This window comes from Argiope bruennichi, chromosome 6, assembly GCF_947563725.1.
Source record: "Argiope bruennichi chromosome 6, qqArgBrue1.1, whole genome shotgun sequence".
In the NCBI taxonomy this organism is placed as follows: Eukaryota; Metazoa; Arthropoda; class Arachnida; order Araneae; family Araneidae; genus Argiope; species Argiope bruennichi.
In genome coordinates, this window is record NC_079156.1 from 109,175,379 (window position 1) to 109,198,956 (window position 23,578).

At 30.9% G+C, this 23,578-nt stretch overlaps 2 protein-coding genes across 2 annotated transcripts; one reads left to right on the forward strand and one right to left on the reverse strand.

Moving 5' to 3' along the window:
- The first annotated feature begins 1,493 nt into the window (after positions 1–1,493).
- Positions 1,494–6,766, forward strand: LOC129971891 (uncharacterized). Its single transcript, XM_056085868.1, has 4 exons — positions 1,494–1,884; positions 2,263–5,370; positions 5,842–6,542; positions 6,761–6,766. The coding sequence occupies exons 1-4, from the start codon at positions 1,494–1,496 to the stop codon at positions 6,764–6,766; spliced, it is 4,206 nt and encodes a 1,401-aa protein (XP_055941843.1).
- Positions 6,767–17,452: 10,686 nt separating this feature from the next.
- On the reverse strand, positions 17,453–18,616 carry LOC129971892 (speckle-type POZ protein B-like). Its single transcript, XM_056085869.1, has one exon. The coding sequence runs from the start codon at positions 18,614–18,616 to the stop codon at positions 17,453–17,455; it is 1,164 nt and encodes a 387-aa protein (XP_055941844.1).
- Positions 18,617–23,578: the final 4,962 nt, after the last annotated feature.

Here is a 23,578-nt window from a genome sequence, read left to right on the forward strand (position 1 = left end):
TTCAAAGTGTTTATGTGTGACCGAGTTCACAAGCAATCCAAAAATGTGCCTTAGTGAGATTTCAATCGTAAAGATTGGCAAAAGCTCAAACTCGAATTTTGTGTTAATTACAATTTTTTTCTCTTTAAAAACCTCGTATATGGGAAACTAAAACAATAATTTTATTGGAATTAATTTAGTTTTGGCATATTTTGGCAAGAATATAAAATGACTTAAAAGTGACTTTGGAGCATCATGAATATTCTGCTTCAGTTTTTTTTTTTTTTTTTTTTTTCTTTCTTTCTTTCTGAAAGTCCTGAATTATTTAGTGTATTATGAATGTCCACAGTGAATTTAATACACATTTACCAGCATATTGTTAAAACGTTCTAAACCTTTGCACAAAAATTACTTCAAGTAAAAATAATTAAATAATTCACTAAATGATATTGAAATTTAACCAGCAAATGCTCTACAAAAAAGTAATTATGTGTAGAGAAGCGACGACGAGTTGAAGTTGTTAGAAACCAACTCATGTGGGTTTTCATTAACCCTTTCTAGGACCGTGGGAAGTATGATTCCCACCAAATTTATCAATCTTTGTATGAAATTATGTAGGTTGGCATAAGTTCTGACAAATTTTTTTAGTAAGTCAGAAACTTAGATGCTTCAGTTCTTTATCTCACACAAAATTTGTTACTTAATTATTAATTAACCAATTAATTAATTAATCAAATTAAATTTATCTAATAAGCTAAATGAATCCTTTTTCTTATTCTAATTTCAAGCCTAAAAATATTTTAACATAATATAACAAGAAAAAAAATGGCCCTTTAAAGGGTTAATGCATAAAATTATTCCTAAAAAGAATTGTGTCTTCTGCTTTCTAAACAAGAAAAGAATGTGAAAAAAAAGTCAAATAAATGAAAGGAAATATTTTCTCTTCAATCAATCCAATATTATCATATTTTCCAATCTCCAATCCAATTTCAATCAATTCTTCTTTAACCACTTAACTGCTTTTTTTTTACTATGTAATAAGATGACACCTTCTATTTTGGGAATGTTTTCTTATTTTGATTCAAACGGAAATCCATTAAATATTTGTCTTATCTCTGTATTCGAAATAATTTTAATATTGAATTATAATCGTTACGTGTTCAGTACTTTGCTACCAACGCGCCAAGTTGGCAAGCGCCCATTCTAGGGTTGCTCCTTTTTTGTAACTGCGCGGGGTTATGACCCGCCAGAACTGTTAAGAACTCGGAACGCGATGCTTACCGTTGGTAGCGGGGTGACTCCATGCCCCTTCTCATAGAAATAAACCGCATTTTATAGAAGCATCGTTTTCGTCCTTATAGCTACACCGCATTTCCTTAGTTTATTTTAATTAGTTACACCGCAATATTTAGTTCTCAATCTCAATTGTGGAGCCATCAAAGACCTCCACAACATTTTTGGTCCGTCGAGCCGGAGCGCACTGGATTTCTATTTGATATCCATTCAAATTAGTTATGGCAAGTGATTTAGTTGTCTTGAATAGAAGAAAGGGGAGTATTAGAGGACAGTTGACAAAACTGCGAACATTCATTGAAAAAGGAGAACATTTAACTGAATCGACAGTGATTACCCAACTGGATATTCTTTCGAGAACAAGTACAAGATTTGAAGAACTGAGAAACGAATATTATAGGACTGTGTCGGACAATGACTTTGATCAAGTGGAATCCAATCTATCCGAACTCGAGGATGAAATTTTGAAAATAGAGGTAAGCCTCAAATCCATTTTACATGATCTCAAATCTACTTCTGTTTCTAATTCTACAAATGGTGCTATTATTAAAGAGTCCATAGATAAAGTTACTTCAATTAGATTACCGGAAATACCTCTTCCATTGTTTAACGGTAAAATAGAAGAATGGAATTCCTTTAAGCAACAATTCCTAAATTTAATAAATGATAATCCCAATTTAACTGAAAACCAAAAGTGCTACTATTTACGTTCATGTTTGAGAAACGATGCAAAATTGATAGAAACGTCTGAAGATACATATGATTCCCTTCTGAAAGCTTTAGTAGAAAGATTCGAAAATAAACGTGTAATTGTAGACACCCATATCAAAAATATAATTAATCAAGAAAAAATTGTTCATGAATCCGCGAAAGACTTACGCAATTTAATAGATTGTATTCTTAAAAATTTAAGAGCATTAAATGTTTTAAAATATGAACGTAATGAATTGTCAGATGCTATTTTAATAAATATAATTTTGCAAAAATTAGACCGCGAATCTCGAAAGCAGTTTGAACTTTCCTTAGTAAACAAGGAAGTTCCTGATTTTGATGATTTCATAGAATTTTTAGAAAGAAGATATCAAGTTTTAAATGCCATTGGGCACAATATTCCATACAAATCTAAATATTCGGATGTTAGTGAACAGAAAAATAAAGCACGAACTCTATTTGTTAAGCCATCGAATAATCCCAAGTATTGTATACTGTGTAGAAACGCTGATCATCCATTGCATAAATGCGATCAGTTTTTGCAATTCTCCCCGCAAAAGCGATATGAAACTGTTCGAGAAAAACATTTATGTTTAAATTGTTTCGGATCTCACAAAATCGCTCAATGTAAATCGAAACACACTTGTTTCACTTGCAAAGCAAAGCATCATACTCTATTACACCGGATGCAGGTGTCTACAGTAAGCGATGACTCATCCTCAATAAATTCAAGGCAGACTCCCTCAGTTGCTGACCCCTGTTCGTCGTGCAACCCTTCCCCCCTGACTTCCTGTTTCGTTACGCAGAAGAAAAGAGTCATTCTAGCTACGGCTGTTGTTTATGTTTTGGATAGTTTCGGAACTGTCAGAAAGGGTAGGGCTTTATTAGATTCTGGAAGCATGTGTAATTTGATGACATCTGATTTCGCCAATGCACTTGGTTTAAAGAAAGAAAAAATAAATGTTCCAATATCAGGGATTTCCGATACTACTCTTAATGTGAAAAGAAAAAGTACCTCCACTATTTTGAACTCGGATGGTTCTTTTACTGCAACACTAGATTTCTTGGCCATTCCGAAAATCACAGATTTAATGCCATCCACATATATTGATTTAGAAGGAATAGAAATTCCGCCTTACGTCCAATTAGCAGATCCGGAATTCTTTTCCCCCAAAAAAGTGGATATATTAATAGGGGCAGAAATATTCTTAAGTATCTTAAAAGAAAATAGATTTGATATAAATAATTCCTTAATTTTGCAAGAAACTGTATTTGGACATATATTAAGTGGAACAATTCAAGGTAAACAGGAATCACATCATTGTGGTTTAATCTCTCAAATAGATAACTTAGATAATTTGTTAAAGAAATTTTGGGAAGTTGAAAATATTTTAGATACACCTACATCTAAAAACAAAGAAGAATTAGAATGCGAAGAAAATTTCATGCAAACTTATCGTAGGGATGAGCAAGGTAAATATATTGTTAACCTTCCTCTTAAGAAGAATATGCAATTAGGCAATTCCATTCAAACTGCAAAACAAAGATTAGATAGTCTCTGGAAGCGATTAAATAATGATCCGAATTTTTCTAATCTTTATTGTAATTTCATGAAAGAATATGAGCAATTGGGTCATATGCAAAAATTAGATAGTATTGAGAATGTAAAATATGTCATGCCTCATCACGGCGTTTACAAGGCTGATAGTAGTACAACAAAGTTACGCGTAGTTTTCGATGCCTCTGCTGCATCTACTTCAGGTGTATCTCTGAATAACTGTTTGCTAAAAGGAGGTGTTGTTCAAGATGACTTGTTTTCAATCTTATTGAGATTCCGAAAGCACAAGGTTGCATTTACTGCTGATGTCAAGAAAATGTACAGACAGATTTGGGTTAATCCTGAGCAGTGTAATTTTCAATGCATTCTTTGGAAAACTAGGAGTTCTGAGGAACCTTCATTTTATAAGCTTCTTACAGTTACATACGGCACCAAATCTGCTCCCTACTTAGCTACGAGAGTGCTAAACCAATTAGCAATAGATGAGCAACACAAATTTCCTTTAGCATCTGCTGTAACCTTAAAAGATTTTTATGTTGATGATGTTCTCTCTGGTGCAGATGACGTTTCTACTGCAATAAAATTACAGCAAGAATTGATTTCTTTTCTAAAAGCTGGTGGCATGGATTTGCACAAATGGTGTGCAAACAATGAAATGCTTTTAGAATCTGTTCCATCTGAAGATCAAGGTTATCAGTTTGGTGATTCTGATAAAAATACAATTAAAACACTTGGCTTGAAATGGAACCCAAAAGAAGACTGCTTTGGTTTCAATGCAACTCCATCAACTAGCATTCCCACAAAGCGAACTGTTTTGGCTGATATAGCTAAACTTTTTGACCCACTTGGTCTTCTAGGACCAGTGACAGTAAAGGCAAAGATCTTCCTCCAGAGATTGTGGCTACACAAAATTGAATGGGATCAAGTGTTACCACATCAGGAAAAGCACGAATGGGAAATATTCAGATATTGTTTAGGGGATATTACAAAGATGCAAATTCCTCGTTGCATTCTAACTGACTCCATCAAGGAAGTTGAACTACATGGTTTTGCTGACGCATCGAAAGATGCTTATGGTGCAGTCATCTATCTTCGTTGTGTTACTATATTGAATCATGTGAAAGTTTCTCTACTATGCAGCAAATCTAAAGTTGCTCCAATTAAGGTGATGACAATACCCCGTCTTGAGCTATGTGCTGCTGAGCTTCTTGCTAAGCTCGCTTCTAAAACTGTGTCATCTCTTAACCTGAAAATAGATAAAATTTGCCTCTACTCAGATTCGACTATAGTGCTGGCCTGGATTAATACTTCATTGCATCTACTTAAAGTGTTTGTGTCAAATAGAATTTCCCGCATCCAAGAGCTGACGAAAGAATTTTCCTGGCATCATGTAAAAACTTGTGAAAATCCTGCTGATATTATTTCACGTGGTATGACTCCTCATCAACTTATGAACAATCATTTGTGGTGGAATGGTCCACAGTTTCTTCAACAAGTTACTGTTGAACTTAGTGATGAAAGTAACATTCCTACTGATGACGAATATTTTCATGAACTGAAAGGAGAGACTACTAAGACTCTAACTTTAAGTGTGGATGCTACATTTTTAGATTTACTTTTATGTGTTACTAACAAATATTCTAAATTAATTCGTATTGTAAGTTTTCTTTTTAGGTTTTGTAACAATTTAAGAAATCCTAAGAATAGGTTGTATGGACCTCTTTCTACAGTAGAATTACAAAGGGGTAAATCATTCTTGGTAAAATCTGTGCAAGAAATTGCATTTCAGAGTGATATAAATTTACTTCTTCATGGAAAACAACCCACAGGTAAGATTAAAAATCTAAATCCTTTTCTTGATGAAGATGGAATTTTGAGAGTAGGAGGTCGTATTCAACACAGCAGTGTAAATTTTGACCAGAGACATCCAGTTATCTTACCTGACAAAAGTAATTTAACAAAAATTATTGTTATGTATTTTCATTTGAAAAATTTGCATATTGGACCACAAAATTTACTGTATTGTGTTCGTAGAGAATTCTGGCCCTTAAATGGAAGGAATGTTTGTAGAAAAATTGTCCACAGTTGTATTACCTGTTTCAAAGCAAAACCTTTGACTAATGAACAAATTATGAGCAATTTGCCAAAAGAACGTGTGAATGTAAATTCTCCTTTTAACTGTACAGGTATCGACTTCTGTGGACCGTTTTTCATAAAGTATAAAGGTCAAAGGAAAGGTTTATATCATAAAATTTATGTTTGTATATTTATCTGTATGGTTACTAAATGTATTCCCTTAGATATTGTTTCTGATCTAACTTCTGAAGCATTCATTGCATGCCTCAAAAGGTTCTTTTCAAGACGAGGTAAATCGCAATTTATTTTTAGTGATAATGGTAAGAATTTTGTAAGTGGTAATTCTGAATTAAAGAGATTAGCTCTTATGGTAACTAAACATGATGAATATTTATCAAATTTTTTATCTGAAGAGGGCATTCAATGGAAATTTCTTCCACCCAGAGCACCTAACTTTGGTGGCTTATGGGAGGCAGGTGTCAAATCCTTCAAATACCATCTAAAACGTGTTGTTGGAGTTTCAAAGTTAACATATGAGGAATTTTTTACTATTCTGCATCAGATAGAAGGAATTTTGAATTCCCGTCCTATTACTCCTTTGTCTAGTGACATGGGCGATCTGGAAATTCTGACACCTGGACATTTTCTCATTGGTCGGCCAATCACATCCATTGTTGAACCAAATTTAACAAACCCGGAAAGTAATAGATTGAATTTATGGCAAAGAACCTCAAAAATGGTACAAGTCATATGGAAAAGATGGCAAAATAATTATTTAAGTACTTTGCAACAAAGACATAAATGGATAATTAAGAACCAAAATTTAAAAATTGGTGACATGGTTTTGCTCAAAGAAGAAAATCTTCCATGTTTTAAATGGATTTTAGGTAGAATTGTAAATGTATTCTATGGTAAAGACAATGTAGTAAGAGTAGTAAATGTTAAAACTCATTCTGGTATATATAAACGATCCATTTCTAAAATTGCACTTTTGCCATTGGAAGTCTAATTTCACCTTACATAATCCATTTCTAAATGTGTACCTTGAAATCTGTAAGATTCTCTTTAATATTTGTACCGAATATTATATCTAAAAACTGCAATATTCATTGTTATTTATCTTTATTTGTATTTTCTTTTCAGTGCTAGTGCAACTATTTGTATTTCTTAAGAATTATTAATGTCATTTTGTTATTTTCATATATTTACTGCATTAATTGTCTCAATTGTTTTTACAAAAAATGTAATTTATGTAAGTATTGAAATGTATATTTCAACGGGGGCGGCATGTTCAGTACTTTGCTACCAACGCGCCAAGTTGGCAAGCGCCCATTCTAGGGTTGCTCCTTTTTTGTAACTGCGCGGGGTTATGACCCGCCAGAACTGTTAAGAACTCGGAACGCGATGCTTACTGTTGGTAGCGGGGTGACTCCATGCCCCTTCTCATAGAAATAAACCGCATTTTATAGAAGCATCGTTTTCGTCCTTATAGCTACACCGCATTTCCTTAGTTTATTTTAATTAGTTATACCGCAATATTTAGTTCTCAATCTCAATTGTGGAGCCATCAAAGACCTCCACAACATTACGAATGGTTTATTTTTTTGCTTACAACTTTCAAAATTCGATAAATCGATGAACATATGGCATACGGGCAAGACAGTTAAGCGGTTAAACTCAGATAACAGATAAGACGATACAAGGAAAATAGAGTCATGTAATGGGGCAACATGGTTCGATAGGGTGGTGAAATGCAATTTTTCATCCTTCAAAAAGGAATTAGACAAAGTAGGTACTTTTAATGGCCTTATATAATGACCAGTAAAAATAAGCAGTTTTTAAGGACTTCTAATAACGTTACGCACCCTACGAAGTTTAGAACAGAGTGCAGTCTGTAATTCATATACAACTAGTCTTACAGTATATTACTTTTGGTGTTACAATTTTTGTGCAAAAAAAATAAATAAACATTCAGAATATAAGCAAAACTGCAACGCTTTTAATATTTATATATTTATTTGGTCACACACACACCGTTTGTTCGCCTGGCCACATAGTCAGCATATGGCAGTGTGCTGATTACTGCCTTGAGATTAATACTGATAACAATTATCTCGTGATCACCAAGAAAATTGTAGCATTTACAACTTTAGAAGAATTGTTCAGAAAAATAATCTATTTCTAACAAAGCAACTTAGTGAAGATGAAGAAATACATTAGACAACCCTTATCAACACATGTTTTGTTAATACGTCTTAAAATCTTGAAAAAGGAAAGTTGAATAAGAAATTCATATTATGCTGTATAGGACAGATATGATGCAAGATAATATTCCGGTTGTTGTAGAGGATAAGTTTTTTTGTTGCTTCTTTTTAAATTGAAGATGAAGAAATACATTCCACAAGACTTATTAACATGTTTTGTTTTTATCGTACTGAAAATTTGAAAAAGAGAAATTAGAAATTCATTCTATATATTGGACAGATATAGTGCAAGATAATATTCCAGTTGTTGTAGAGGATAAGTTTTTTTGTTGCTTCCTTTTAAATTGAAGATGAAGAAATGCATTCCACAAGACTTAACATATTTTGTTCTTATTATCCTGAAAATTTGAAAAAGAAACGTTGAATAAGAAATGCATTCTATATTTCGGATATGATGCAAGATAATATTCCAGTTCTGCCATAAAATAAGTTTTTTTAATTGTATTTTTTTTTAAAAATTTCAGATGATAAAAATTACATGAATGTGTAAAAACATAACCACATAATTTTTTATTGATAAGAAGAGTTGAATATATTTCTGACCAAGTAGTGAAAATTTTATTGCTTCTCAACATGTTATATCTCGGCAAAACGAGATTTTCAAACAACACATATTATTTAAAATTAAATATACAAGAGATTTTGAAAATAAATTTTACAAACGCTTGAAATTAACGAAGGCCTATGATATCGGAAATTGGTAAGAATCAAACAGATTCACTTGACACGTTAATCTTTTATATTAATTCACTCACTATTTCTCAATTTTCAAAATATAATATTTATATTTTTTTTTGTCATGTAAAATTTTATTTACTGGTATAACTGAATTACATAAATAAATAAAAAGTTTTACTATCTTTAAAATTAATTGATTCTCAATTGGAAAATGGTTCATATATTTGTTACCATTTATGAAGTAAAAATTTTAAAATGATTGTTAACCCTCGATTTAGAACAAACACAGCCCAATAATTTCAGGCGAAAATGGTTACAGCTAAAGAAGGATTAAAACGAGGACAACAATACGCGCAATAAAACGTCACGCCTACTCCAAGATCATGTGACCACAATGGGACAATAGCAAATAGTTGTCCCGACAACATTTACCATTGTCCCGTTGAGGTCACGTAATGTTCTTAAGGTAGGCGTGGCATCCTATTGGGCGCAATAGTTGGCCTCCTGTGAACGCTGCTTTAAACTTAATATCATATATGTTCCAGATATTAACTCTGTCGCTTAAATTGATGTACCAGATACGAGTACTGAATTACTGATTTTTCATTATTCAAAATTACAAATATGTAATTCAATAAATATTTTATTTATTATATTCTAGGTAATTTAAAATGCCAAAACCACTTGTAAACGTCACAATAACTTAAGTATTTTCTTGTGCTTTTACAAGGATTGAAACAGAGTGTCTCAAATACGATGTGCCATCCAATTATGAGGTAAAGGTTAATATGCCATGAAAAATTGTCTGCATGAGTGGGAAACAAAACAGCAGGGAAATTGCATCAAATTAAATAAGGTGACTTCAAGTTGCCATCATATTGTGATTTTCCATGCAGCATTCTTAACTGAATTTTATTATTTAGGAACTTCAATCATTAAAAGTTTATTTGTTTCTGGTTAAATTAAATTGCAAAACCTCATGACTCTTTTTTTCATATTTCAGCATAAAATGTCTCCAACTGTTTTGCGTTCCTCAATAAACAAAAAATTCATATAAAACAAATTCATATATATTAATGATGCAATAATTAAAAAATTGCTGCTCACAAATCCATATTCTACAATTATAAGTGGGCATAATTATCTTTTAATCAATGTAGGTCAATCCATTCAAAGTAAATGCGTTAGTTTAATAATATGCAAGTAAATTATGATAATTTATTAGTACTCCGATACGAGTGAAAAAAATTTACTTTTACTGCAATGCCAACAAGATTTGCAACATTCTAAAAAGAAGAGAAATTGCCTTATTATAATCAACATTTATTAAGAGAGTTTGTTTCTACTAGAGACTGGTGCTTTTCTTAAGAAGATATTTGAAGGAATAAATGCACCACTTACTCGGTTCAACTAATTCTTCATTTGAGCACAGAATGATTTAGACAAAAAAAAAAAAAAAAAAAAAAAATTTAGTGATGCAGACATTGTTAAGTCGGAGCCATACATATTTCGTAGACATCGAATTCACAAAAATATTCCTCATACTGTATGTGATCATAATATTTCTGATTATCCTAATAATCAGATATCGGAACACGCACAACATCAAATAATCAAGGGAAATTTACGAAAAAGAACAATAAATCGCAAAGAATTCTATTAAAATGTTAAGATGAAAAACTATGAAATAAAGAAAAACGATTTAAAAAGCTCGAAGGGGTGTTTTTAGTTTCTGTTCTGATAAAATTAGTAAACGGACGATTCTAATTAGAATAAAATAATTCGAGAAGAATAGCAAATGGTTAAATACTATCTATTCATAATTCACTTTAAAAATAACAAAAGTTTTATTAGCAGTAATAACACTTTCGATTATAAAACGTAATTTAATTCAATTCTTTAATAGATGTTTATTTATCGATTCTTTTTAATTTTCATTTCTACGAGATAGTTGTAGTAAATGTTTAACTCAACAAGCGAGAAAAAAAAACATTGTAAACAAATCAATATTAGGATTACTAGGAAAATAATTCCGCTTTCTTTCTTTTGGGTTATCATATTGGCGACAAACTCAGGGACGGACTAAACTAGGATTAATCCCCTTGAATTAACGGATGATCTGCAATATGGGATTCATTTTTACAAATTAAAAGGTTTAAATTATGGGAATGATATATAGCGAACTAATTAAAATTCCGAAATTACTAATTCACAGAGGAATATTAAGACAAAATGAGAATTAGAAAATAAGTAACTTAAATGCAGGATTTATTGTTTATATTACATTAGTTTCAATCAAATATCAAATGCATTACATTTACATGATTGCTTCCTTTCAAATTGAATGGGAAATTTCAAGTCATAATCAGGAAAGGATTAACTATAATAAAAATATGGGGAAAAAAAACAATAGCATAATGAAAGAATCAGATTTTTTTAATACAAACTCAAAAAAGCATAAAATAATTAGTTGTTACTTCTATGTAATATTAACGACATATTATAATTTTATTTGACGTGTATGCATGAATTCACGTATAATAATACACAATTTGACAACTGTTCTAAAACCATACCATCACATTAGCATCTAGAAATGAGAATAGATACATAAAAAATATTCCAAACATACATCCATTATACATCTAACAAAATATATTACAGTAATAATTAATGCATTATTGGTTTAAAGAATCTCGTTATCATCATAAAGTTATTAAAATAAATGAATCTCCTAGAAGAATACAAATTAAAATCAAATTCTTATCAAATATATTTAAAATAAGCATTTCAACACAAAACAATTTTTAAGAAAAAGAGAATAATGTATATCTAGTAAACATTATTTTCAAGATTTCGTTTTCATAAACACAATACTAAATCTGTATAATAAACAATGAAATACATCGTTAAGAGGGAAAATTAAATATACAAATCACTTACACAAGCAGCGAATCATCTAAATTTTAGCCGGGAAAGTACTTTCGATACATTGTATCCGCGGCTAATACAGGATTAGTATCCATGATATGTTTCCATTCCTTTGAGCCAAAGACTTCTTTATCATATTTCAGTATATAATCCTGCACAGCAATTTTTAAATCGTCGTCGTGGTGCAGATCTGCGAGAACTAAAATGTCACAGGCTTTCTTTAGACATAAACTGTCTTTCAAAAAAGAAGAACACCTATTTCTTAGAGACAGGATCTCATATTTATCTGCAGCAGTATACAACTTCGATGCGCTTTCATATAGAAAATTCTCCAATGAATCCGTGTACATATATAGTAGCATTCTGTGCACTGTGTCATCATCTATATCGGTTATATCGACGTGTCTACTGTTTTTCTCCTTCATGTCACTGCTGAACATTCTTCTGAACACTGGGGATCTGGCACTCAAAATACTCTTGTGAACTGGAAAGGATTGCGTTGAAGTACGAAGCACCATGTCGCTGAAAATCCCATCTTTATACATGGATTTCATGTCAATCACCAGAGCAGGTGGGTGTTCATTTTTCTCTTTCCCTACACGATGTTCGTTTCCTTTTTCGATAGTCACATTCGTTGTTTTTGGAGAAATTATTCCGCAGCCACAGACTTCATATAAGACAGTCCCATTCGAAGAGACGTATTCACATTCGAGAGATAGAACATCATTTGGCAAATTTCGGTGTTTGTCTTCCAGCAATTTATCAACGAAGAGCAGAGTTGATGATATTCCTCTTTTCAAATCGGATTCAAAATATTCATGGGTTCCGCTATCTGTCTTTTTACCTTCCGAGTCTATGATGCAAGTCCTAAATGAAAAATATTTTACGCTCTTATCAAGTAAAACGCCATCTATGTTCAGCGTTTTTCCACATTCAAGTCCTTCTTTGAAAACGAGATCAAAATCAATGAAATCGTCCTTGAACTTAGTTTTTACTCCAGGTTTTAGAGTGCTGAATTCGGCGATTTTCCAAGAGAAAGATCTCCGATTTACTTTGAAAACAGTTCGGGCAGATAAATGATTAGGTTTAACAGGTATCTTACTTTTTTTCCAAATCATACACTGAATCGTCAAAGAATCTTCAGAAATAAATGCTTCTCTTTTAGCGACGAAAACAGTTTCTCGTAATGCTATTATAGAGCAAAAAGAATAGTCTTTCTGGAAACGTTCACTCGATTCAGACAAAACATTTACGGATGAATCATCTTTAGATAGAATTCTGAGTTGATATTTTACATCAACAATATATGGCCCACAACAATCCTCTTCTCTATGAAGATACAAATGGATGTTATCATAGTTAGGATACAGCCTCAATGCCCATTTCGTTCCATCGATTGCATCAGAAATGAAAGCGGGACTAATAATTGGAATTACTTTTTTCAGCCACCAGTGACTTATGTTTTCAATTTTCCACAGGAAAACGCACCCGTTTGTTTCTTCATCACTTTTGGCTGCCATTTAAAATTCCTTTCATATAAACTGCCAACAAAATTAGAGTTATAAAAAAAATTAAATTCAAATATTCGGAGAAAGAATTAATACCTAAGTTGAGCGAGATTCCATTACTTTTTACCGACGAATTTCAAGCTCCGAAAAGATAGAACATGAAAGGGGAATTCCCTTCAGCTAAACGCCTTCTACCGACTGTGATCAATGATTGGCTACTTTCAAGCATGTGATCTCATGACGAATTTCTTTATCAAACTGATACAAATTTTCTTCCTTTGTGCTAACTCTCCGCTGCTTTATTTATGTTTTGTTTTTAAAAGAACCCAGCGTGCCCGTTAAACTTTCAACGACGCCGTTATATCTCACTCCATACCTTTTCATTTAATTTGTATTTATTTCCTTCGTTGGTATAGTTTTTATTTTGACTCTTCCTTGTTCGGTCGAGAACTACCTACCATTGCTTTTTAAATGATAAATCATAGTGAATCTAGTTTTAATACTGATACAAAAAATTTGGCGCTGTAAGAATTTAGCTATATGCTCCCTTTCTCATAAATTATTCACAGTATTTTCGTAGATAAAATTGAAAACTGCGATCTTCATATATTTTGCTCAGAAATCCCGAAGATAAAAATTCGCAGATTACTTTAATTTCAATAAAAAGCGATTTTTTTTAAAAAAGTTGAGTAGTAATAATTTCGATTAAATATGATTGTGTAACAATTTATACAGAAACCACATTTGTCACTTTAATTTGTTTATATTTAATGGAGAAATTCAAAAAACTCGTTACATCCTATTTTTTTTTTCAATTCCTACTATTAGTTCACATTCCCCTATGTATTGTATTTATTTATATATCTTGTTCAAATTTTCAATCGTTCATAAAATACTTTTCATTCATCCACTCAAGTTCAAATACATTTTTTAAAACTTGTAGTGGATGACCTCTGATGTTAATACAATTTTTTCAAATATTAATTCATTAATTAAATGTAATTAATTTTTAATACTTTAAATAGAGTTTTAGTAGTTTGTAATAAAAATTGAAATGAACAGGCATTAGCTCAATCGGTAAAATGCAAGAATTTAAGTATTTTTTACGTGAAAATGAAGAATGCGAGTTCAGTTCTTGCAAAAATCAATAATTTTTTTGATAATTATTTAATAAAAAGTAACTAAAATAATTTTTTTCTTTGTTGACCTAAGTAGGAATTGAATTAAAAAATTTTCATATTACTTGTTTTGAAACCAATATAGATAAAAACATAAATTTTAATTATGTTTAATGTTCTCCTAGACAAAGAATACTATTAAGTATTCTTTTTATAATGTTATGGATGAAATTCGTCAACTCTATTCCTTATTTGGTTTGGACAAAAGATTTATGATCATTAAGATCTATATTTGCATTTATATGTAGATACGGAACCTTCCACTCTCTTTTTTTTTCTGTATTACAAGCCGCCTTTGGCGACAAGTTTGTTCATCCTAATACCGACGTTTTAGGCTGTTAAATGATACATATAGAATGCATGTACATATTTTTAAAAAAATCACCATATTTGTTACGACTGCAAAACTTGAATTCAATCGACTGATTTTCCTGCAGATTAAAAGATGCATATATACTGTGAAATAAAAACAAAAGGAAAATTTCAAGTTTTTTTTTTTTTTTTTTTTTTTTTTTTTTTGCAAGAACACGAAATTGAATGTTTTAATGAATGGGTTTTTATTCTATAATAACAATTAAAAATATTAAATCAAATTGTATTAAAAATATTATTAAAATGTAGAGGAAAAATGTTCGGAAATGAAATTTATATTATTAATAAGATAATTTTTAGAGTCTATGATAATACAGTTTAATAAAATAATTGTTTCAGATGGGATGAACATCTATGTCCATAGGTAATTCATAAAGATTACCCGTTTGGCGACGGTTGTGTCTATTTCTGTCTTGATTTAGGTTTCGGTTTTAGCCCTTTATGTCTTCTTTTTTTCCGATTGATTGGACTTTTTGGTGATTGGTCGAACACTCTCCAGAGTATTTCTAATTAAATTTTGCAATTCCATTAATTAACTGAGCGAAGTGCTAAATTCATTGCAACTGCAAAAATATGCAATGAAGCAGAATCAAATTTGCGCAATGTTATATTTACATTTAACTGCTGCCATTCGGGAATAACTGATAAGAGCGATTTTTGTGCCACGCACGTTAGCGCTGTCGTATCACTTTTATCACAAGATGATATGACAAAGTTTATTTAAGTCACTGCAGATTTGAATAATCGTGTTTAAATATATGAGAAGACGAAAACCGATTGACAATCCATCCTTTGGCAGATTTGATTTAAAATATGCCAAGAAATCAATCACAATTTAGATGTTAAAACTCTGGACAAAATTTCATTTAACTAAATTATTACATTGTTGAATTATAGCGCTTACATACATGCAAAACTACAGGCAGGTAAATGGTCAAATGTTTGATGGATTTGGGTCCAAACAAGATACGGAACTATATTTTAGATGCTAAAACTGTTATTAAATTTTAAGGGCCGGGATAGCTTGGTTGGTAGGGTCTTGTATTCGCGTCCCTTTGTTGCGAGTTCGAACCCCGCTGGCCGAAGACTCTCCGCTTGTGTGGTGGCTGGCGTGCGTATGAATCTGTCGTAGTCACAAAGTCCTCCATGTCGAGAGTAATAACATTAGGGGTAGTGGATCAGGGGTGATCGTTCTCTGATTCAGGTCTAAGTTACGATCTGTGGTTGAGCGAATGAAATTCATGAATGAAGTCCGCACCATAAAAAGAGTAGTGACGTGTATAGAAACCAAGTCGTACACTTGGCCCTAGATGGCGCCACTGAAAAAACAAGAGACGCATCCTATCGGCTTAAATTGATGTCTTCGTAACAGCGGGTTTGTCCATGGCAAGTGCTATAAAAAGCGTCAAATTTTATCTATCTAGCTCTAAATTTTCTAATTATCGTGCTCACATGTACTCAGATAGCCGGACTGACAGATTTTAATGAATTTCCTCTAAATGGACTTTGTTTAAAATTCAATAGAAATTCACAGATTTAAGCCTTTAAGTCTGTGTACTAAATTTCATCTGTCTAGATCAAAGTATTTTTAAGTTATCTCGTGCAGATACATACATATAAATATATATATGCATGCAATCCGGTAATTAAATAAAAATTAAGCATGCATGCATGTTTAATCTTTATTAATAATTCCTTCACTATTACACACTGGTTGTAATACAATATTATATATTTTATTATCATGTAAAATTTTTATTTATAGATATAATTGAATTATGTACATTTAAAATGTTTTATTCTTTGTATAAGCGTACTATTTTAGGATGATTCTCAATGGGAAAATACATCCATGATAGTTCATAATATTTTCTTATTATTTGTGTATTAAAACTTATTAATATTGATAACCCTATATTTGCTACAAATGTACCTCAATAAATTTAGCTGTAATGATTGTGAAAACATTTACAGCTCAAAATTTACGTCTTTTCTAAGCCTTTTTAAAGAATTCGAATTATCACTTTCAAATTGACATATCAGATACAAAAATCGAATTACTGAAATTTTATTATTCAAATTAACAAATAAGTAGAAATTAAGAAAACAGATTACGCATTTGATAAGTTATTTAAAAAAAATTTAAAGCTTGGTACTATAAGCTTCCATATACCCGATTCTCCAATATTTCTTTTTAAGGAGTGTATGCATGGCACAATTATTTGTATTGACAATATACAATCTTTTCACTGTCTTAATTATCTCACAAACGCCTATAATTAATTGAGCATAGAAACAAGCAAAATTGCTTGAATTCCTTTATAAAGAATTATTTAATAAGATAAATAATTAATCAAAAAATCTCTTCAAAATTTGTTATGATGAAATTTGTTTCTTATTATAGTAAATGTAAATTACGATTACAAATACAAGAATTAATAAAAATACATAAATAATCAAATAATTTCTTCAAAATTTGTTATGACTAAATTTACTTCTTTCCATAGTAAATGTAATCTACTAATACAAATACAAGAATTATACATTCTTTAAACACCAAAATCATTCGCAGTCAATCGTTTCAGTATTTTTATAAAAATAACTAGAAGTAATAATTTCGCTGTGCGTTATTATAAAAAGAAATAAATTTTTTTTGAAACGATTTATTTTTATATTAGGAATTACAAAAACATATAAAACCAAAAAAATACTAATTAAAATTAAAAATTTTATGAAGTTTTCTTAAAGTAAGCAATATCATTACTACATTCATATCACAAAAATTTTCCAGGGAAAAGATACTATAATTATATACTTAAATGAAATTAACTGCATTTTCAAGATTGCATATTTTTAATACGAATAAATGAAAACGCTAATCACTTACACAAGCAGTGCTGAATCTTAGCCAGGCAGAAATTTCCGATACATCGTTTCTGCAGCCAATTTAAGATTAGTATCCATGATAAGATTCCATTCCTGCGAGCAAAAAACTTCGTCATATTTCAGCATATAGTCTTGGACAGCGGTTTTCAGGTCTTCATCGTGGTATAAATCAGCGACAACTAAAATGTCACAAGCTTTGTTTAGACACAAATTGTCTCTCAAGAAAGACGAACACCTGCTTCTTAGCGACAGAATCTCATACTTATCCGCAGCCACGTACAATTTGATTGCATTTTCCAACTGCAAATCTTCCAGAGAGTCTGTATAAATATACTGAATCATTCGGCGCACAGTATCATCCTCCAAATCGGTGATATCGACGCATCCAATGTTCACCTCCTTCATGTCATTGCTGAACATTCTCCTGAACACTGGGGATCTGACACTCAAAATATTCTTGTGAACTGGAAAGGATTGCGTTGAAGTACGAAGCTCCATGTCGCTGAAAATCCCATCTTTATACATGGATTTCATGTCAATCACCAGAGCTGGTGGGTATTCATTTTTCTCTTTCCCTACACGATGTTCGTTTCCTTTTTCGATAGTCACATTCGTTGTTTTTGGAGAAATTATTCCGCAGCCACAGACTTCATATAAGACAGTCCCATTCGAAGAGACGTATTCACATTCGAGAGATAGAACATCATTTGGCAAATTTCGGTGTTTGTCTTCCAGCAATTTATCAACGAAGAGCAGAGTTGATGATATTCCTCTTTTCAAATCGGATTCAAAATATTCATGGGTTTCGCTATCTGTCTTTTTACCTTCCGAGTCTATGATGCAAGTCTTAAAAGAAAAATATTTTACGCTCTTATCAAGTAAAACGCCATCCATGACCAGCTTTTTTCCAAAGTCAAGTCCTTCATTTAAAACGAGATCAAAATCAATGAAATCGTCCTTGATCCTGGTTCTTACTCCAGGCTTCAGGGTACTGAATTCGTCGATTTTCCAACAGAAAGATCTCCGATTTACTTTGAAAACTGTTCGGGCAGATAAATGTCTGGTTTTAACAGGTGTTCTGCTTTGCTTCCAAATCACGCACTGTACTGTCAAAGTGTCTTCAGGAACAAATGCTTCTCTTTCAGTGACGAAAATTGCTTCTCTTATGTTGCTTCCTGCCATAATCGATTTGCCTTTACGGAAACAGTTCGTCCATTCACATATAATATTCAAGAGTGAACCATCTTTACGCAATAATGAAATTTGATAATTTATAGAAACACTATTTGGCCCGCTACATTCTTTCTCTCTTACAAGAAAAAAGCTTACGCAATTTTCATCAATGTATCCTTTGGGATATAACTGCAACGACCATTTCGCGCCCTCTGCAATGAAAGTGGGACTCAGTATTGGTCTTTCCTTCTGAAACCAGTAGTGACTTATGTTTTCAATTTTCCATTGGATAGTACAACCATCTGTTTTCTTTAGAGATTTGGCTGCCATTTGGAATTCCTTTCATTTAAATTTTTGATAAAACTAGTTTCAAAAAGAAAAATTACAATATAGTATTCGATTAAAGAATTTATAACTGAACAAATCACTATCTCTTCAATTAATATCACACTGAACTTACGAAGACTGGGATGAAAAGAATTCCCTCCACTTACGCGTTCTGCTTATTAGGAACAGTGATAGGTTATCTTACAGCAAGTGACTTTACGACAGCTGTTAAAACTTTTCTAAGCAGAAAGTTTTTCTTCTTCTTTGAGGACGATCTGCTGCTTTTTTCAGATGCTTGTTTCCAACTCAATTTTACAATCGTCATCACATACAAAAAAAAAAGTGTCTACGATGTGTTTTTATCGATTTAATATTATTTCTTTCATTCATTTTTCCAATCCAATTTTACAGTCTTTATAACACAAAAAAAAATGTGTCTACGATGTGCTTTTATTGATTTAATTATACTTCAACCATTAATTTTTCCAACCCAATTTTACAGCCTTCATCTCATAGAAAAAAAGTGTGTCTACGATATGTTTTTATTGTTTTAATTCAATGTGTTTTTACTGATTTAATAACATTTCTTTCATTAATTTTCCAACCCAATATTACAGCCTTCATCTCATACAAAAAAAAAAAAAAACCGTGTCTACACTGTGTTTTTATTGATTTAATAATATTTCTTTCATTGATTTTTCCAACCCAATTTTACAGTCTTCATCAGAAAAAATATGTGTCTACGATGTGCTTTTATTGATTTAATTATACTTCAATCATTGATTTTTCCAACCCAATTTTACAGCCTTCATCCCATAGAAAAAATATGTCTCTACGATATGTTTTTATTGATTTAATTCAATGTGTTTTTACTGATTTAATAACAATTTTTTCATTAATTTTCAAACCCAATTTTACAGCCTTCATCTCATACAAAAAACGTGTCTACACTGTGTTTTTATTGATTTAATAATATTTCTTTCATTGATTTTTCCAACCCAATTTTACAGTCTTCACCCCATACAAAAAAAATGTGCCTACCGTGTGTTTTTATTGATTTAATTACATTTCTTTCATTGAGTTTTCCAACCCAATTTTACTGTCTTCAACACATACAAAAAAATGTGTCTACGATGGGTTTTTATTGATTTAATTATATTTCTTTCACTGATTTTTCCAACCCAATTTTACAGTCTTCATCAGAAAAAAAATGAATCTACGATGTGTTTTTATTGATTTAATTATATTTCGTGCATTGATTTTTCCAACCCAATTTTACAGTCTTCATCAGAAAAAAAAATGTGTCAACGATGTGTTTTTATTGATTTAATTATATTTCTTTCATTGATTTTTCCAACCGAATTTTACAGTCTTCATCAGAAAAAAAATGTGTCCAAGATGTGTTTTTATTGATTTAATTATATTTCTTTCATTGATTTTTCCAACCCAATTTTACAGTCTTCACCCCATACAAAAAAAAATGTGCCTACCGTGTGTTTTTATTGATTTAATTACATTTCGTTCATTGATTTTTCCAACCCAATTTTACAGTCTTCACCCCATACAAAAAAAATGTTCTTACGTTGTGTTTTTATTGATTTAATTACATTTCTTTCATTGGGTTTTCCAACCCAATTTTACTGTCTTCAACACATACAAAAAAATGTGTCAACGATGTGTTTTTATTGATTTAATTATATTTCTTTCATTGATTTTTCCAACCCAATTTTACAGTCTTCATCAGAAAAAAAATGTGTCCAAGATGTGTTTTTATTGATTTAATTATATTTCTTTCATTGATTTTTCCAACCCAATTTTACAGTCTTCATCAGAAAAAAAATGTGTCAACGATGTGTTTTTATTGATTAAATTATATTTCTTTCATTGATTTTTCCAACCCAATTTTACAGTCTTCATCAGAAAAAAAATGTGTCCAAGATGTGTTTTTATTGATTTAATTATATTTCTTTCATTGATTTTTCCAACCCAATTTTACAGTCTTCATCAGAAAAAAAATGTGTCCAAGATGTGTTTTTATTGATTTAATTATATTTCGTGCATTGATTTTTCCAACCCAATTTTACAGTCTTCACCCCATACAAAAAAAATGTTCTTACGTTGTGTTTTTATTGATTTAATTATATTTCTTTCATTAAGTTTCTAAAATTAATTTATAAATTTTAATTTCATCTCTTCGTGTTACAATATCTTCTGTTCTATATCTTTATTTATCATAAATATAAATGTGTGTGCGTGAGTTGGCGCTCTACAGATTAGATCGTTTGGCCTAGAATCATCTAATTTGGCACATATATATTTTGGAAGGTGGAAATTTGCACCTTCTGCGACAATTTCCAAAAATATTACAGCAAGAAAATAATTTTTACATCATCTTAAAATTAAAAAAAATGAGCACTATCTATGATTTTTGTTTAAATTTTCGATTATTTATTAAAAAAGTATTATTTTAGAACTACTCCATTGACCATCGTGATAAAGATACACGCATCAACAAAGCTTCCGCAAGGCTGATTGGTCTAAATGAATGATATTTTACATAACCTGGTCATATTTGGTCGTAGAAGATTGAAATGTTTTATTTATTTAAAAGTTAGAGTTTCAAGAATATGGTTCATAGGATTGATGGAATATATAAAATTTAGCCTTCTGAAATTTTTTAGGAACTATATTTGAGCCTTTAATTTTGAAAGTGGGGCAAGTCTATTTTGGAAAAAAAAAATGGGGATAATGGTAGTTACAGATAAAACTTGTTATGATCTTTTTATACGTAACCAATTTATAGTAAAAAAAAAAAAAAATCAGATTCTAGTATTTGAAAGATAGAAGTTTTAGCTCTTATCGGTATTGAAAATCTCTTTATTTTGAAAGTGGTGCAAGTCCATCTGAGATTTTATTGATTGAAAAAAAATTATTATTATTTATCTTAATTTAAATCCATTTGAAACTACAGCATGAAAACTGAATTATACGATGATTTAGGGAAATTTTTAGCTTTATTGAACAGAAATCGTATACCTTTGAGAAATTATATAAATTTAAAAAAATATTTTATGGTATGCATAACACTTCAGTGCTGAACGATTTATTTTCTGTTCTCGTGATTTAAAAAATAATACGTTTGATTTCAGCAAAAAAAAAAAAAAAAAAAAAATCTGAAGTTTGATTACTTTTGTTCCAAATTTAAATTCAAATTTTTGTACAGATGCCAAAAAAAAAAGAGTACAGAAATACATAGTATAATGAACACAATGGTGTAAGGCTTCTAAAATAGTACGAGTGAGATGACTGTTAATATTTTATGCTTAAAAAAGTTTTGCTGTAAAAACCATAAAAAACAAGCTACATAAAACACTTAACTGAAAATTTTAGCGAGCATGAATCATGGAAAAACTTTTTGCTGTAAAAACCATAAAAAACAAGCTACATAAAACACTTAACTGAAAATTTTAGCGAGCATGAATCATGGAGAAACCAGCTGGTCGCCAAAGGCAGGTATAATCTGGTGATGACATGATAAGAATCTGATAAAATCTAAATCTAAGAAAAAAGAAATCTTTATATCTTTAAAAGAATTTTATATATATATATATATATATATATATATATATATATATATATATATATATATATATATATAAAACGTTACGTTAACTCCTACAATAAAATGAATTACTGATTACACTGAGTGTTGTTTTTTAGAAAATTATAAATTTTTATAAATTTCAGTAGATATTTATAGAAACGTTATCTCATCTTGGAACAGCAATAGGGTTTATACAATCTAAGATCCGAACCAACATTAGTAAATGCTGCCTATTTTTTCTCAAAAAAGAAATCCCTCTCCCACTCTAATTATTCCGAAATTTTTTTTCAATGAAATGATGACACAGTCTACTGTGACATCACATTATGTAAGCATTTAACATTTAAAAAGCAAATTTATCAAATAAAAAATAATTTCAAAGGTGCGAAGGAAACACTTTAAAAAATATTCAACTGCAAATCTAAATTATCTAGAAAACCAACTACTGATATGTCAAAATACGCTGCGACCCCTCATTTCCTATGCAACTAGAATCTGGCCGACTTCTGTTAAAACTTACATCACTGGTCTTCAAAGATTACAAAATATGACGGTTCGTCAAATAAGCAATATCCCGTTGTTTTTATCCGGAAAAATCACATTCAACGAGACTTCAGTCTTGCTTCGATAAATGAATTCCACAGTAAATTATCATCTAGATTTTTCGATAAACTGCATAAAAGCGATCTCCAATCTGGACGAACTCTGTTAAAACTCACATCACTGGTCTCGAAAGATTACAAAATATAATGGTTCCGAAAATCAGCACTATCCCGTGGTTTTGTCCAGAAAAACGACATTCGGCGAAGCCTCAGACTTGGTATGATAAATGGCAATAAATTATCAATATTTTTTTAATAAATTGGATAAAAGCGATAGTATTGTAATGAAAGAAATTGAATCCTACAACATAAAGCTTCCAATAAACGCCAAGAGACCATGAAGTCTCCTCTGTGATTGAATTTAATTGCAGCATTTCCATGCCAATTTGACTCTGGGCTGATTTTTTTAAGGACTTTTATGTAAACTTTCTCTCTGTG